Source organism: Netta rufina, assembly GCF_964035555.1.
Source record: "Netta rufina genome assembly, chromosome: 16".
Lineage (NCBI taxonomy): Eukaryota > Metazoa > Chordata > Aves > Anseriformes > Anatidae > Netta > Netta rufina.
In genome coordinates, this window is record NC_140140.1 from 9,551,878 (window position 1) to 9,570,351 (window position 18,474).

Sequence of the window (18,474 nt, forward strand, 5' to 3'; positions counted from 1 at the left end):
TATTGTTTACACATAAATAGCTGATTATTAAGTAATTGTGGCGGTGAAGCATCATGATTGCATAACCTCTCTGTATGGCAAACAAATGAATGCACTCTTGCCCCAAATGGGACAAACTTAAATGTTCAAGAGCTTTCTTGAATTGAGGCTTAAAGTCTTCTGCATGAAAGTGGGTTTTCTATTATATTTAGCTAAGCTGGTCTGTTTTGATTTGGAGGGGCCAAGAAATAAGCAGCCTTTTAAAAATAATAATCAAATAATTTGTCTCTCACATAGTGCCATTCAATACACTGAAGAAGCTTTAGTTGTTAACAGAAACAGTAATTTCCCGCAGTAGCAGAACATACCTAAACTAATGAAAACAACTGTGTGAAGGGCTAGTACTTCAAGATTTTTACACATTGAATATAGTAATGAAAAGGAATATGATTATATGGATCTATTTTTAGAATAAACATTGTGCTTTCATACAAAGAATTCTTCACTCTGATCAAGAGTCTTTCAGGGGAAGTGTTGATCTTCCCCTGGTTTATTACATTTAATACATCCAGCTACAAGTTTATCCTGCATACATTTAAGCCAGGGCCCAACTCTTTTCAAGGGGAATAAGTTATGAAGAAATGCTGTCCATGAGATAAGCCATGGATTCAAAAGAAATGAACCAAATATATATATATATATATATATATAAATATTATTATTATCATTTTAGGATAAAAAACAAGTCTCCATAAACACACTCCTCAGCTTCTTTCTATTTATAATTGTATTTAATATAAATGTACTTCATTACTGGAGAGCAGTCTTCATGGCCATACAATAGCAAACAAATTCTTCAGAAGCATCTTTAATTATTCATTTGGCTGTACTATATTTTATGCTACTTTTCATAAATGTTAATCTTTATTATTGCCCTACCAGGAAAAAAAAAAAAAAAAAAAAAAAAGGAAAGAAAGAAAGAAATACCTGTTATTAAATGACCTATCAGGCTGACATGGATAAATGTTGGTAGCTATTTAATTGTTTCCCATCTGCAGTTTTATACAGTTTCTATCAAACTGAAGGGTAATTTTTTTAGTAGCTGCTTATTTTAAATGTACAAAACCCTTGTGTGTAATTCCATTAGCTGCCCTACAGCATTGCAATCTACAGTTTCCCTGAGGCTGTTGTGAAATATTGATGAAATCCTTGCTTTTGTGGCTTCCTCTGATACACTAAACATTTGTCTGATGTTAGTTGAACTTGAATGGATCTGTTCAGAGTTATATCAGTAGTGACTTCAAAGGCTGTAAGGCTGTTACAGTTTTTTTTTACAAACTGAAGTTTCAAAGCCTTACCATGTGGTACTTTAAAAAAACAAAGTTCATATCAAATGAACCAAAGTGCTAGCAATACACTGGTAAGACTCATTACAATTTCAATTTATACATATATACATATATATATATTTAATTCTGATTGGTAGCTCATCCCATTTAAAGAAATTTAGATTGGTGTTTAGGGGAACCCAGGATAATGAAAGAGGAAAAACATAATTTGAAACATGGGTTTTAAATGAGGTAATCCATAAATTTACAGAGCCACTATGCTGTTTTCCACAACAATAAATAGGACAGGAGAACACTAAAGAAAGGCACAGAGAGACAAAAGTTACAGACTTTTGTTTTCTTAGGTAAAGTGATTTATAGTAGTGCAATTAAAATGACTAATGAGGAAAATATATTTACTGCTACTCTGTTCCTCTAATTGTTCAGGACAAAACTGCGTTTTGGAAAGCCCCCTTTGTGTCTAGTAACAATTACATGCAATTCATATTGGTGTCGTGGTGTTGCAATGACTCCCTGGTATGTGTCTAAAACCTTGCCCAGTGAGGCCAGGACAAGGATTTCCCAGGTGGATGTGCCAGCCGAGGCCAGGCGGTGGGTCTTGTGTTTGTGCACAGCAAGTGGCCATGAAGGTACAGCGCTTTGCATTCAAATTATGCTAGGAGTCATAATTTTCATAACAAGCAAATTTGGCGAAATTACAATCTGGAGAATATCAAACACATTCAGCTGATTGAAATAATAAAATTGCAAGTTCCAAGGCCCTGTAGAAAATAGCAAACAAAGATGCTTTTAACCAAATGCAAATTATTCACTTATACTGTAAAGCCTTCATGTGAGGGACCAAATATATTGGCTCAGCATGTGGTTCCATCCGTTTCTAGAGCAGCTAGCACCCGGCCACTCAGCCCCTCAGACTGGCTGAATGCAGGGCAAGGCAAGTGGGACTGAAGGTGTTTTTTTAATCAGTGCAATCACTGACTATGCAAACAACTTCGTCCTTAAGGAGAAATTTTTGAAAATTTTCAGGAAAAACTCCACAGTCATTCTTTCCTCTCCATGGATTCAGTTCAGCAGAATGCATCAGCTCACCTCTTTTTCTTTTTCTTTTTCTTTTTTTTTTTTCTTTCCAGCCTTCCTTTTGTTTGTTTCTTTTCTTGTCTTATTATTGGTTTTGCTTCACGTTTACAGGTAGCTCGCAAACCAGTTCACTGCACATATGCTTCCAGCCACTGATCATTTTCATTTGTCTCATGACTGTGTAGGACGCAATGTACAAAAGACATAATCTTTTCTCCTTTGTGCTGCTAAAAGTCCCACTGAAGCTAGCGGGTATTTTGCCTTCTTAACTAGTAGGAAATTGGACATTTAATAGAAAACTTTATAATACAACTCTAATTAGAGTACAAAAAAATGAAAGCCCCAAATTACTTCATTTCAGCATCATATATAAATAATGGTTATGGCTCCATGGAGTTGCCTTTGTGTGTTAAAATTCAGTTATGGCAGAAGCCACTCCAAGAGGGGCTGGAGCTGTATTTCCTTGCTCCTCATCGGCAGTGCTTTGCAAGCATGTCACCACAGAGGTTGTTTCTATCCTCCAGCAGTTGCTGCTAGTGCATCTTTTTTTTTTTTTTTTTTTTCCTCCTCTGCAAGAGATGCAAATTTATGCACAAGCTGTTTTAACTATTTTACAAACAGAGTTCTAAAAATGTTCTAAAAAAAAAAAAAAGCAAAATAAATAAATAAAAAGTAATAAAAAGTATAGAGGCAAAATGTGCAAATAATTTCCTATTATCCAAAATAGTTAGCAGGCTAGACAGTTGAGCATGTTCAACATTGTCTGGGGTTTGAGGAAAGTCTAAAACCTTCCTCAGGATGCTGAAGCACAGGCCTTTAGGAATAAACCTCACACTGCCAGGACATTTAGACCAGATGACAGACTCATTTCATCTCTGACACCCATGATTCAGAGACAGACTCTCTGCTCCCTCCACAGTGAGAATGGTAACCTTTCTCTGTGTTTTCTTTCCATATGGCAGAACTTATCAGGAAGTTAGGTCCTTGGTGCAGAAATTTTTAACATAGTCTAAAATATTCTAAAATTATATCATTTACTCTCGTATCACAAATTTCATGTTTTGAGAGTTCTTTCCATGGAATTCCATCACATTTCCAGACTGCTGCATTGCTTTTAGTCCTGTTAAATTCCAAAATGCCTTTGATATAAGAGTTATGCAGTTGAGTAGGGATTTTTTTCCCCTTCAGTTGCCAATTTATCTCTTCAGTTGATTTTCAAACTGTGATGAATCTACGGCAATGAACTTCTACAAAGAGCCAGGTTAAGATTTGTCTTTGAGTAGCTAATGTAGTTAGACATTTTTGAGAAAAAGGAATGAGAAGTGGTCATTATCCATTATCTGCATGAAATATTTCAGAGAAAGAAACAGCTTTTGCCAAACACAAAAAGATGTTTGAGTTGAAGCCAGACAAGAAGGAAACAAGATCACCTTATAGCACTGTGAGATTGCTCTACTAATGATGTTATTTCAAGTGAAACTGGAATATATATATGAAGAAGTGCAGATGGTGCATGGGTTTTACATGGATTAGCAGTGTTGTTCTGGACAATGATTCACTGTCCCTTCTCTTGGCAGAAAATAAATTTTCCAGTCTTGGAAAGAAACATATATATATATAAATGTTTCTTTATGTGGAAAAAGAGCAAATTTGATTGAAAATAACATCCACTGGTGGAAAAGTTAACAATAAAATTTAACACTTTAAAAAAGAAAGACGTGTTCACACTCTAAAGTTTAAGTTCAGAAGTGACGTATAACATGGTGCAAATTATGGCAACTCTGGGGTACAAGGGCCTGAAAGTCAGTTTTGGGTTCAACATCACTGGGAGCTTGGCTCAGGGCTGCCTATGTAGTATGGTCAAGATTTCAAGGTAAACATGATGGACTTTTAGACACTTAATTTAAAAAAAAAAAATGCAGGTGTATTGACTAGACCTGTTTTCTTCTAGATACTTTGTAGAAATATTCCAGAAATATCTAGGAAAATGTACTCTTTTGAAGAATAAAGAATCAGCTGTTTACTGCACCCCTTGTCCTAGAGAAGTAGATTGCTTCAGTTACAATGAATCCAGATGAATCCAGTCACAAAGGCATGATGGGAAGTAAAAAAAAAAGAAAAAAAAAAAAAAAAGTTAAAATATTTGAGAATTGTATTTATGGTTATTATCCATACGATAATATTATCCTTACTTATGTCATGATCTTGACATACACTGTCTTGGGATCAATCAGCACTAAAACCAAATACTGTATTTCCATTTAGGAAGCCAGAAATTGCTTCCATTCTATGTTCTGAAGCTCCTGGGCTTTGTCCAGGCTTCAAGATGGTGAAATTTCAGTCCCTTGCTTCTTTGGGACTGCACATTGCACATCTCCCATCTCTGACTGGGCCTGTTTAATATTGGTGGGAAAAATTCTCAGATGGGAAAAAGAGGAAGCATTCATCTGGTTACGGAGTTTGGATTTCTTTTACATATATATATATATATTATTTTATTTTTTCCATAAGACAGCTATATATGATCAACTCAGAGGTTTGGAATGTCAGAATAAGCCTGGGGGAGAACTGGTGGGAAGAGAACAGGTCACTCAACAATTTATTATATGGACATCAGTATGACATGCAAAATTTATGCTACTTATTACAGACACTGCATTTAAAGCAAGTGGGTGTAAAGACTTAAGACACCCTTTATATAAGGCTTATAAAATAAATAATGCAAAGTTGACTTACACTAATGTTATTTCTGTTAAATAGCTACATTAATTCATATCAAGCTTTACATGCAATGAAATCTTACTAAAAAAACACTGTTGGAAGGTGACAGGCATTTCTTGTACCCTAGGTTCTCTGCACAGAAGAGGTCTCCACTGTCCTTAAAATGCCCACAGCAACTTAAATCATTTAGATAAACAGGAATGATCTTAGAAGTAGGATACTGAAATGTGCTTTCAAAGCTGCCCAGAACCCTTAGATGTTATTAAAGTGGACCTGACTGATGATTTTGTGAAATTTTGACAATGCTTTCTAAAAAGTTATTTTACTGCTATCATAAGATTATGTCTGAATGTTATGCAGACAAAAAAAAGAGGATTTCTCAGCACGAGTTACTCTTCTGTAAAGGTTATAGTAAACATGTCAATGCCTAATTAAGCAGAAAATTTTATCTGTATTGTGGGGGATGTGCAGCTGTCTGGTACTTCTGTTTTTTCTACTAAATCCATTTAGAAGGACAAAGGATATGGTGGAGAAGGAACTGCTCTATGTATCATCCAAAATAAAAAAAAAAAAAACCTTCTGGTGAAAAATGGGTTAATAATATTCAAAGAGTTGGTGCTGAAATGGAGAATCAAATTTGCACTGACCCAAAACTGTGTGAATGCTATTTGTTGTCTGTTTTGTCTGATTCCTTCATTGAATTCCCTCCTTATTTTTGTTTTGCTGGGTGTAATATGCTTGGCACTGTGATACATCCTGGCAAGGGGCCAGTGCTGCTACCTACGCTGTGCAGTATCTCTAACACCGCGAGAACCATGACAGTCCTGCTCATCAGTTCATGCTGCTTGTTTAACAAGGTTACTGCTCGTGACGTGCAGGAGTTTTGCCGCCTCCATGTCCCTCCGTTCTCCATGTCCCCCTGAAAAACATTTGAGCTTAGAAAGGGATACATGGAAAGTGTTATCTTGTTATCAGGGAAGACATTCAGGGTGGTGAGATAAATATTTTACTCTTAGTATTGTCTTTACTGTCTGATCATCTGTAAATGGGGCTACTAATATTTGCTGTACCCCAACATACTGCTAAAAGACTTACTGGTTTAATATTTAACACAACATTTAATGTTACCTACTTTGCTGAAAGCATCTCCTGAAGTGCATAGCATTCCTCCCAAATATGATCATTATTTCCTCCTGTTAAGATGGTGTCCAGGTCCTTTGCTCTTAGCCACTACTGCTACCTATACCTCTGGTCATGAAGCTGCCTGGAGTAAGTCAAGCCCAGCTCTAAGCTGTTGGGATCTGCACAGGTCCTAAAACTATGGGAATGGTGTAGGAAAGATGGTTTGTGTGGGTCTCTTAGTACAGCACAGAGAGAGCCATTGTTTCCCTCTTTGTATGCTGCAGGTTAATCCAGGAAACTATTGTGGTTCATTTCTTTGGCTTGACCATAAACTCTTGTTAAAAGGGGTCTGATGCATTCCCAGTTCTTCTTAAATGCAAGTAGGTTGGAAAATTGAAAGATGAAAAAAATGTGAAAGGCCTCTTCTGTATGTTAACAAAAATGTTTCTAGTTTTTCTGCCCCTCCATTTGGATTTGCTGTAAGAATATAATTTGCACAAGATTATCAAATTCAGCATGTCAAAATAAGCCAGGTTTCAAAAAGCCATTCATTAGCTTTTCTTAGAAGTTGGGAAGGAATTGGATTTTAAACAAGTAACACTTTTAGGTTCATTTGCCTTGTTCTTTCTGAGCTTTTAACGTTATGATTTAGTCTTACCTCACAATTACAGCTAGTAGAGTTTTATTTTATTTTTGCCTTGTTACTTTTAAGGACAGCTTTAACTGGGGAGTTTTGGAGTTGTGGTTTTACAAAATTACCTGACACAAAAAGCTAGGTCTTCAGCATGCAGAGTAAAGTACCCCTGCCGTGCAATCCCAAGGGTTAGCACCACAGTGTTGGCTCCTACCTGAAAGAGCACATCAAAGTATCTCCTGCAAAGACCTGTGCTTCTGAAATCAGTGCTTGGTTTTGATGAGTAGCTGTCTGTAACAGTGAATTGTTTCAATAGCTGCTTACATTGCGTGTAGCAGCTTTGCAATGGCTGTTAAAAAAATTACTCAAGAATCTTGTGGAAAAAAAATGTCTGAACCAGTTCTACTGCTCCATCTCTTCTGGGAGTGAATTGTTGGTTGTGATGGATTGATGGGAATTTATACAGTGACTGCAATGGAGATGGTTCACCCTTAAGGATCCCCTTTTCTGATTCTTCAGTCTATTTCTACCTAGGTTATCTCCCATAATTTCAATAGAAGTACTACTGATGTAGGGCCAGGGGGAAAAAAAAATCCTTAATTAATTTAAAAATTTACAACTCTTATATTATCAAGTTCATTTTAGTTAATTACATAGTTCATTTGTCAAAGAAAATCATTCTGGATTTATTCTACTTTTCCAGTTTTACAGTTAACTTTGGTCTACCTCTGTCACATCTAAATACTCTTCTGTAACTTCCAAGGGTTCTTGCCCTGAAACATATGTACATGTTTTTATCAAAGCACAATTTGCTTTTATGGCACACAGTACATTATTTTTACAAACAAAAGAGTTCCACTTAAGCCTATTAGTGCTTTCAGATGTTGTATTTTGACATATAAATTATTTGTGTACGTTCTAAAGTGCTTTTTTTAGGTGATCAAATGGCAAAAGATTACTGTACCTAGATGATTCTATGAACCAGGAAGATTATGGCAGTTATTTTTCTTCTATTTCTTGCCAATTCTACCCTTCCTTTCACTGAGGCTAAAAACAATTTGATAGAATTGAAGCTTTTAGAATAAACTTTAAATTCTTACATATGAATTTTCCAACTGTCCCATTACAGGACAGTTAGAATTATAGTCCCATGACAGGAAAATTATTAACTCAGAATCTCTGGCAGTTATAAAGAATTATGATCATCTGCCAATAAAATGCAGCAACCTTCACAAAAAGAGACATCATTTGGCTTTTTTTCACTTCCAGAAGTAACAAGCAATAAAGTTGTAGATTAAAATGAAGTCCAGTAAAGAAAACACAGTGAAACTAGAAATCTTGAACTGTAGCATTCTCCTTTAGCAAGTTATTTCATATATTGACATTACATTTCAGGTTATGTCCAAGAGGAAGATTTAAAGGAAGAAGAAGATATAAAGGAGGAGGAAGAAGATGATGATGACAACAATTCAACTGCTCACCTCCAGGGCAGCAATGACACTGGCACGGATGAGGAACACGATGCGGGTCCTGAGCAGAAAGGGAACTTTAGTTACCAAAATTCCCCCGTCAGTCATATATCTAACCAGGATGCAGAAAATGAATCACTATTAAGTGATGGTAGTGACCACGTGACAGATATTAAAAGCATTTGCTCTAGAGAGCCACAGGATCCAAAAACCAGCACCCATCCCAAAGCCCAGAATGAAGCACACAACTGCATGGATAAAATGACAGCGGTCTATGCCAACATACTGTCAGACTCTTATTGGACAGGCTTAGGGCTGGGTTTCAAGTTGTCTAACTCTGAAAAGAGGAGTTGTGACAACAGAAATGGAGGGAACAAAGCTGATTTTGATTGGCACCAAGACGCACTGTCAAAAAGCTTACAACAGAATTTACCTTCCAGACCTGTCTCGAAACCCAACCTGTTCAGCTCCGTCCAGCTCTACAGGCAGAGCAGCAAAATGTGTGGAACTGTTTTCACAGGCGCCAGCAGGTTTCGGTGCCGGCAGTGCAGTGCTGCCTATGACACGCTGGTCGAACTAACAGTTCATATGAATGAAACAGGTCACTACCAAGATGACAACCACAAAAAGGACAAGCACAGACCTACCAGCTACTCAAAGCCTCGAAAAAGGGCTTTCCAGGACATGGACAAGGAAGATGCACAAAAAGTTCTGAAGTGTATGTTCTGTGGTGACTCCTTCGATTCCCTTCAAGATCTGAGCGTTCATATGATAAAAACAAAACATTACCAAAAAGTGCCTTTGAAGGAGCCGGTACCAACCATTTCTTCAAAAATGGTCACTCCAGCAAAGAAACGTGTGTTTGATGTTAACAGGCCTTGTTCCCCCGATTCCACAACGGGGTCTTTCTCAGATTCTTTTTCTCCACAGAAGAACGCAAACCTGCAGTTGTCATCTAACAACCGCTATGGATACCAGAATGGCGCCAGCTATACTTGGCAGTTTGAGGCCTGTAAATCCCAGATTTTGAAGTGTATGGAGTGTGGAAGCTCCCATGACACCTTGCAGCAGCTCACGACCCACATGATGGTTACTGGCCATTTCTTGAAAGTCACAAGTTCAGCTTCAAAGAAAGGAAAGCAACTTGTTCTGGATCCTCTAGCTGTGGAAAAAATGCAATCACTGTCTGAAGCACCAGCCAATGACAGCCCGGTTTCAAAATCAAACAGTAAATCATCTGCAGAATGCATAGCTCCCACTTCTGAAATAAAAAAAGAAAGTAAAAAAGATAAAACTGATGATGCAAACAAAGATGAGAAAGCAGTAAAAACTGAAGATTATGAAGACACCCTTCAGAAACCACTGGATCCCACAATGAAATACCAGTACCTCAGAGAAGAAGATTTAGAAGATGGTTCAAAGGGTGGTGGGGACATTTTAAAGTCTTTGGAGAACACTGTCACAACAGCCATCAATAAAGCTCAGAATGGAGCACCCAGCTGGAGTGCATACCCCAGCATCCACGCAGCTTATCAGCTCTCAGAGGGAGCTAAGCCATCTTTGCCTGTGGGTTCCCAAGTACTGCAAATCAGGCCAACCATCACCAATAAGTTGAGGCCCATAGCTCCAAAGTGGAAGGTCATGCCTCTGGTCCCTATCTCAGCAAATGTGGCCCAGTGCACTCAAGTGAAGAAAGAAACTGATGACAAGGAGGAAGTACAAAAGGACTATGCTAAAGATGGCATCCAAGCGGAGCCTGCCTCACTCAGTCAGAGTGAAAGAGAACCTCCCCTCAAATCTGAAGTCTCTGTGGAGCCAAAAAAGACGGAACCATGCCCCTTGAAAGAAGAAGACAAAATTAAAGAAGATAGTGGAAAAGAAAAAACAGTCCTCAAGGAACCAACAGCAGCTTCTCTTAGCAATGGTTGTGCTGCTGCCAACCATTCATCTGAGCTGCCTTGTGTCAACCCTCTCAGTGCCCTGCAGTCAGTACTGAATAATCACTTGGGCAAAGCCACAGAGCCTTTACGGCCCCAATCCAACTCCAGCCCCAGCTCTAGCACAATTTCTATGTTCCACAAATCTAATCTAAATATGATGGAGAAGCCAGTGTTATCTCCTACTCCAACCCCACCAAAGCCTGCAAGTGTGTCCAGGCACTATTTGTTTGAAAACAATGATCAGCCTATTGACCTGACCAAATCTAAAGGCAAGAAAGCTGAGTCAGCTCAAGCACAATCCTGTACTTCTCCACCTCAAAAACATGCTCTGTCTGACATTGCTGACATGGTCAAAGTTCTTCCCAAAGCTACTACACCAAAACCTGCTGCATCTTCAAGGATCCCATCTATGAAATTGGAAATAGATGTCCGACGCTTTGAGGATGTCTCAACAGAAGTCTCCACTCTGCATAAAAGGAAGGGCAGACAGTCAAACTGGAACCCTCAGCATCTCCTCATTTTGCAGGCTCAATTTGCTTCCAGCCTCTTCCAGACATCCGAAGGTAAATATTTATTATCAGATCTAGGCCCACAGGAGCGTATGCAGATTTCAAAATTTACCGGACTGTCAATGACCACCATCAGCCATTGGTTGGCAAACGTCAAGTACCAACTTAGGAAAACCGGAGGAACAAAGTTTTTGAAAAACATGGACAAAGGGCATCCAGTCTTTTATTGCAGCGACTGTGCATCTCAATTTCGAACCCCATCTACTTACATTAGCCACTTAGAATCTCATCTAGGTTTCCAAATGAAAGACATGAACAGGCTGGCTGTGGAGCAGCAAACCAAGGTAGAGCAAGAAATCTCCAGAGTTTCAGTTCAAAGATCTCCTGAAACAATAGCTGGAGAAGAGGACACAGACTCTAAGTTCAAATGTAAGTTGTGCTGTCGGACATTTGCGAGCAAACATGCAGTAAAACTTCATCTAAGCAAAACACACAGCAAGTCACCAGAACACCATTCACAATTTGTAGCAGAAGTGGATGAAGAATAACTCTTAAGGTATGCATGCTCTATAGCGAGTTTTGATTTCATCCTTGTGAGGAGGCCTCTTAAAACATTCGTACTTTATGAAATGTAGGAAAACACTATAAAATGCATAATGTACTGCTGCTTCATTAATCTAATTGCATGTACACATTCATTTTATAATGTTTTCAGGAAGAGAGCTTGATAAATGCAGAACTACATTGCCCCATACAGAAAAGTTGCTTCTTATTTTCAAAATAGCTGTTTTCCCAGTTCTCACTCTCTTTCTGTTTCTAAGAATTAATAGTTTTCACATCCTATGCACTTCAGTGTGGAATGCAACAACTAAATGCTACTCTTTTACAATGAGAATGGAAAAAAAAAAAGAAAAAAAAAAAAGCGCACTGAAAACCAAAAGATTACAACCTTCAGTGCTAACACACCTGTAAATCTGATTTTGATGGGGGAAAAGAAGACAATTCAAATGTCAAATTAGCAAAATAATAAATAGTCCAAGTTCCTCACACACTCAAACCCAACCTGAAGAATCTACTAATAATTGAAAAGTTTATGTCCAGAAGTTTGGTTATTCTTTCAATAATATTTGGATATTCAGTTTTGTAAAATATTTTAATATTTTACACTTACTTAAACATTTACTATTGTGAGTGGCCTTTTTTGTAGCATCAGTTTAACCTTTCTCTCCATCATGTCTCTGCTCATTCCTTTTTTAATCCTGAAGATGTGTGATTATATTTTGTTTCATGTTGGTGGGCATGTCAATCCTGGAACATCACTGACTTCAGTGCAAAATTTCGTATAACCTGGGAGGGAGGGGGTTGATGCTTAATTGAGGAAACTGCTAGATTTTTTTACAAGGTTAATATTTCAAAGACCTGTTAATAGGATACTTTTACATTACTGTTGGTATTTTTTATTTTATTTTTTTTGCTGAAAGATACACCAAACAAAGTACTGCCACAATCAATGTTTATAATATGTAATGTAATATTCAGATTACACACAATTTTTGCATTTTTAATTTTGCTTGATTCACAAACTTGAATCTTCTTGATTTAAATAAATATGCAGACATCAACTAAAAGTCCAAATAGAAGTTTTCTGTTCTAACACGTTTATTTCCAGCAAGGCTCTGTTAGTCATTCCCAGCAATTTCACCAGCAAACTCAGGCACTGCTTCTGTTTGCAGAATAATCATGTGCAGATTCAGATTTTCTCCAACATGTTCATTACTTAGATAACATTTGGAAAATGAATTCATCAGACAGTCAAAATTAAAGATGTGTTGTGAATTGTCACTTACGCCAGCTGCTATTGTGGCTATTCTCTGGCTAATTGAGGGTGCAAGCACTTTGAGGATGAATACCCGTTTGTGTGAAGATTTCACATTTGTTTGCTGCAAATATTCAGGAAGCTTTAAAAAACACTTTTGGTGTACAAAGCCAGCACAAGGACTATGCATCACTTAAGCTTCGATAAAAAGACTACTTTTGAATAATTTAAACCACTAATCAAAGGGTTACTTTGGGATGGGTAATATAAGCTATTACTATAGAGTATAACGTCAGTATTCAAGTGCAGTAAGATTTAAGTTTTGCATACATCTTGTATGTACTGTCTGTCTATGACTGGATTTATCCCTTCTGCGTATTTTAGCCAGCAAAATACAGTTTAACTCAAAGGGAGTTTATTTTCTCAATAATGCTAATATCCTTAAATGTCCATTTTGGCATTTTTAACCCAACATTAGAATCTAGTACAAAAACAGAAAATAAATGTTCCTTGTTTGTCTGATAATAACTGATTTTCTGCCTAACCATTCTATAATCCTTCCAAATCAATATACCTGCCAAAATATCAGAAAATTGCAAGAGATTGGTTGGGAAAAATGTACCATATTTCATTTCCTTCCTCACCAGTTAACGATTATTAAGACTTTGACATTCATAGTTTTCACACAAGAGATATCAGAGCAAACCAATAATTTGGGTACTATCAAACAAAAGCTATCTGCCAAACATATTAATAAAACAGCTATTTTGGCATATTCATGGCTTAATACCTGACAAATGTTTCAGATTTGGTCTTAAAAGCACCATGTTATTATGAAGAGGCAAACCAAACACCCACCTTTATAAACATGTTACTATTCCTCAGGATTTGGGGAAGAAGTACAAAGAAAAAAAAATCTCAGAGGGAAAAAAATGGTTTCTGCATTGTAATAACCTCCACAGACACATCACGGGTATTATTCAGGTGATATGTGACTACATAAATAAGGTACTGTCCTTCCTGCCTTTGGGTACCCAGAAATTGCTGTCCTTTTAATACTCATCCATTTCTAATTTATATCAAGATGCAGGTTGTATCTTACCTTTGAAAAAATATATTTAAATTGCAATGACAGAGTGATAGCACTGTTATCTGGAACTATAATTTTAGTTGGTATGCATGATAGCACAAATTGTATGAAATGATGGGGTATTTTGGATAGCATTGTAAAGATTTTATTACAGTTTTGGAGCTGTAAGCCTACCTAAGTTCTGACTATGTTAAAAGTGTGGAGGCCAGAGTTTATTCATATGGTTTCTTCCTGAGATCTACAAGGAGACTAAATCAAATAACAGAGATTTTCGGGGTTTACTTATTCATACCATGTATTTTAGGATTCAGTATGCATTTGAATAAAAACATAGAGAAGAGCACAGTATTTAGAAACAAGAAATATAAAGCATACTGAAATTCTTAAAATGTACACATGCATCTGCATTCACTTCTAGGCAATACTGTAGTTGAATAGAAATAAAAGTAGAGAAAATATATGGAAATAAATGGAAATAAAACAGTAGAAAGTGTACTCAGTAGAGAAATACTTTAACTACTTTATATATTTTAATGAAATATACTATTAAAAGTTATTTTAAAATGTTGACTATCGTTAAAATATGAATGAATAATCGGTGATAGTACTGTAGAAAAACGTGTTATGTATATGGTTTTATTTCTAAGACCTCTGTGAGCCTGTTTATAAGAAATTCACTATAAATTCTTCTTAAATGTAAAGACATACATGTCTGTTTTATATTCATCTTTGGTGTTTTCTTGAATTCCTTTAACTGATATGGGCTTAGTAATATAATGTAAAATCATGTGTAATATGCAACAATCAGATGTCTCTATACTCATTCATTTAACCTGCTACAAAACTGTTTTATTGCTATTCTTCAAAGACAACCCATGAACATTAGGGAGCATGGCTTTAATCAGATTTAATTTGTTTGTTGACTAAGACCTTTGAAGAGCATTTATTATTATTATTAATATTATTTATTTATTTATTTATTTTAATTTGAACTAGAATTTTTAACTTGATCCAAGAAGAAAAGGCAATGCAAAATTTTATTTCTCACTTTAAATTCAGGTGATGGGGTTGGCTAGAAACTGGTCAGTAACCGAGGCTCTCTCTGGTCTTATCTATGACTTTTTATAGAAATAAGTCTCCATAGAGTTAAATTTACCAACTTGATTGGAGAGATTTCTTTTTTAAAAGACCCTGATAAGTAAACAAACAGCTACCTGAAATGAACTAATTTGAAAGTAAGGCTGCTGCAAAACAAAAAAATGAGTCATAATGATAAACAGTTTTTCTCTCTGTTTCCTCCTTTGTCTTTTTTTAACCATCAAGTTTAAAGCTTCTACAGTGCTTTTTTTTCTACTTTATAGGAGACAACTGACATTCTGTGGTAAATGGAAGAAAGAGCAGAGCAGAACTGAAAATCCTCTAATGCACTGACACTAACTTGCCCTCTATTGTTGAAAATGAGCAGGCAATCATGATTGTTCATCAAATGGCTCCTAATGCAGTTAAAGCATTCAGCTATAATTTCTCCTTGCATTTATAATTACTGTCATAGACTGCACACCTCAGTGAGCAGATTAAAGCTATAAACTATTTAGCCGTAGCTTTAAGATGAGGAACTTGATTTGTCTGGCAGCAGTTATTTGTTAGAGAGCTTGACACTTCACATAAAAATGACTCAACTTGATGAAGAACAATGCAGTTTAAGCAATGCAGTGATTTTAAATCAGTCATTATACCACGCCCTGTAAGAATTGCAAAGCAATTTGTTAAATGATATATAGGACACGTAGATAACTGTATGTGTTAAGTATACCAAAATAGAAGATTTTTTTTGTCTGTGGATTTTATCTTCTCATCTCTTCTGAAACAGTAGGAGCTGCTCTGAACATCACATTCTGCTATTAGCCAATATTGGTGGTACATAGGCAAAGCCAATTGCATGAATTAGTTGTCCAAAACTATATTTTAGAGAATTTAGCTTGCTCTTCATGTTTCACTTCTTCTTAGTAGCAAACATTAAAAACTGAGACCCTCTTAGAAGAATCAAACATGCTGGGACTGCAGTTATGTCCACCATGACATTGTAAGCAGAATTTACCAACGAAACTGCTCAAGGGTTCTGCTCACCTTGTCATCAGCCAGAAAGAGAGGGTTCACCACAAAGAAAGCCTTGATTACCTGGTTTGAATGGGACAATGGAAAAAAAAATATTCTGCATGGACATCCCATTTTAAAACTTTTGTTGGGATAAAGTGGGTAAAATTGCTGAGCACCAGAAAAGGGAAATGATGAGGCAGTACACTAGGAAAAGGAACAAGTTGGCCTTTCCTCTGTGGTGGAGGAGAGATGCAGAGCCCGTCCTCAGAGTCCTACCTCCAAGTCATCACTCCTCCCTCAAAATAGTTGTGTTCCAGTGAAGCCTCAGTCCCCTCATCCTTTGAAATTTCTCGTCTTTTGAAATTTCTCACGGTTTCCCCAAAACACTAGATCACAACGTTTTCAAGTTAACATTTTCAAACCTTCAAACTTTGCCTGGATAAAGTTTCTTCAATCTAGCACTAGCCCTTGCAAAACCTGTAATAGTGTGTTCTTGGCTTCCCTCAGAGCAGGGTCAGGCCAGATCAGAGGACATCAGCACAGATATATCAGTGCAGATTTACTTGCTTTTTATGAATACTACAGGTTACCATTAAGATCAGTATTATTTAACATTGCATTAGGTCAACCGATACTGTTTCTAGGTTCTGTATGAGCATACTGCAAATGACAGTTCCTGCCCCCAAATGGCAGGAATTCTTCAATTCACAAAGAAAAAGCAACTTTTAAGCATTTTGACCAGACCTTAACTAACCTTGAATAGCACCTACCTCTTCAAGTATTCACTATTCATAAGGATATCAAAATCATACCTTCTCCTCGCTGCATCTGATATTATTAAATGCTACAGCCTTCATAATCTATAGCATAACATTTTCACCCAGTGAAATTTCAAAGGGAGAGTATTTGAGTCTTATACATTTTACACTTCAGCAACCAAGTAGCAAAGATCAATAACAAAAGGAAAAGACATGAGCAGCATCCAGCCCTCAAAAGCACCTTTCAATAAAAATAATGCAATTTAGCAGGATGATCACCCTGTGCAAATATGATGGAGCACAGATGGAAAATGAGGAAAATTATAGATATGACTTCATGGGAGGAGGAAAGGAGGAAGAGATTTTTCACTATTTATTGGGATAATGAGCAGATAATTCATGATTATTAAGCTGTATTCTTCAGGCCTTATTCTTTCTCTCCTGGGTTCAGAGCTGGGTCTGTTTGCGCATCTAGGCAGGGTCCATTGATGGGGAAAGGTCTGGCCTTTGCACTAGTTTTTGTAGAGCAATGAAGTCATGCAGGATTTACACCAGCACAGATGCCACTCAGGACCCTTTCTGCAAGAAGAGAAATGAGGTAGAAGAAGCCACACACAGCACAGAGCTTATTTCTTAATTGTGACGGTGTTTTTCATCTTGCCTTCGGGAAAGGGGCAGCAGATCCTGGGTTTCCAGCCTGTGATAAGGACTCTAACATCAAGTCACTGCACCAGGTAGCAAAACCACGGCCCCTGGAGAACTGAGGGGACTGAGACTCCATCCTGCCACCTTCCCAGGTCTGAAGGTTTGTGCATCCTGAGAGAATGAATTGACTGATCCCTGGAAGGTGGGAGATGGCAGGAAAGGTTCCCTATGCTCAGTTCTACAAGAGGGGTCCTGCTTTGGGGCACAGCATTGGCTCTATTGGTTCTGGACACATGGGAAGGATGAGAGGCACAGCAGAGACCAAGAGGGGGGCAGAAACAGAGGGTATGCTGGCAGCTTGCTGGGGTGGAGGAAAGGAGGGAGATGGGGGAAAGAGGGGACTTGTTCCTTGTAGGAAATTTACACATTCCCTTTATTAAAACAAAACAATTCCTCCTCCCCTCCAAAATCCCTCCCTGGCAGCACTCAGCGCCAGCTCTTCTGCCAGGGGTCAGCACATGCAGGAGTGGGGGAGGGAAGGATGGGGGAGTGGAGGAGGTTGTCATGTCTAATGAATACCCTGAATGTATCGAGATATATATTTTTTTCATTTCAGAAAAGGTTCCATTAAGAGGGAGACAGCCCTAACATGTGCTTTGGCCCCTCATCAGATTTATGAGTATTTGCTCTGCTCTTTAATAGGAAACTCTGCAGCAACTGCCACCTTGCCTGCTCTCCCTGAGATACACAGTGGCTTCTCGGGGAAATGCACTTCATTATTAATGTGAATTTGTACGTTTTTATGACACTGCTTGGGGGAAGGGGCAGGCAGAGATTTCCTGGTGATATATGCTCATTTCTAACCATTTATTGTCCTAGACAATCGAAGAACAATGATAAACATTGTTATAGAGAGTGGAGGGTGCCAAAATGACATTTTTGAAGGGAAAGGAGAAGTGGCTGGAGTGGTTTTCATGTGGTTGCTCCCTCCACTCCACCTCCTTGAGCAACTGCGTCAGATCAAGCGACGGAGTGCGCTGGCAGCTGCTGCCTCCCCTCGCCTGCTCAGCCCAGCAAAGACCATTTGCTCAGTGCTTTGCTACAGCAGAGTGGGTACAGAGGAGTTTGTCCTTTGGGAAGCCTGTACTGCAGAGGATCACAAGCCTCGGAGTGAATGAGATGTTCAGAATCCCCATGACCCCTTACCCCAGCAGTTTCTTTCTGATTTATTATTGAGCGACCTGGCATTGAAACCCTGTGCATGCAGT

The 18,474-nt window shown here is 37.8% G+C and overlaps 1 protein-coding gene across 1 annotated transcript in view; it reads left to right on the forward strand.

Annotated features, from left to right (window-relative positions):
• TSHZ2 (teashirt zinc finger homeobox 2) overlaps positions 1–18,474 on the forward strand; it is a 220,323-nt gene that overhangs the window by 129,232 nt on the left and 72,617 nt on the right. The window contains exon 2 of the mRNA XM_084296558.1: positions 8,278–11,356. Coding sequence (XP_084152684.1) covers positions 8,278–11,348 — 3,071 coding nt within the window. The 3' untranslated portion in view covers positions 11,349–11,356. The remainder of the gene's footprint in view (positions 1–8,277; positions 11,357–18,474) is intronic.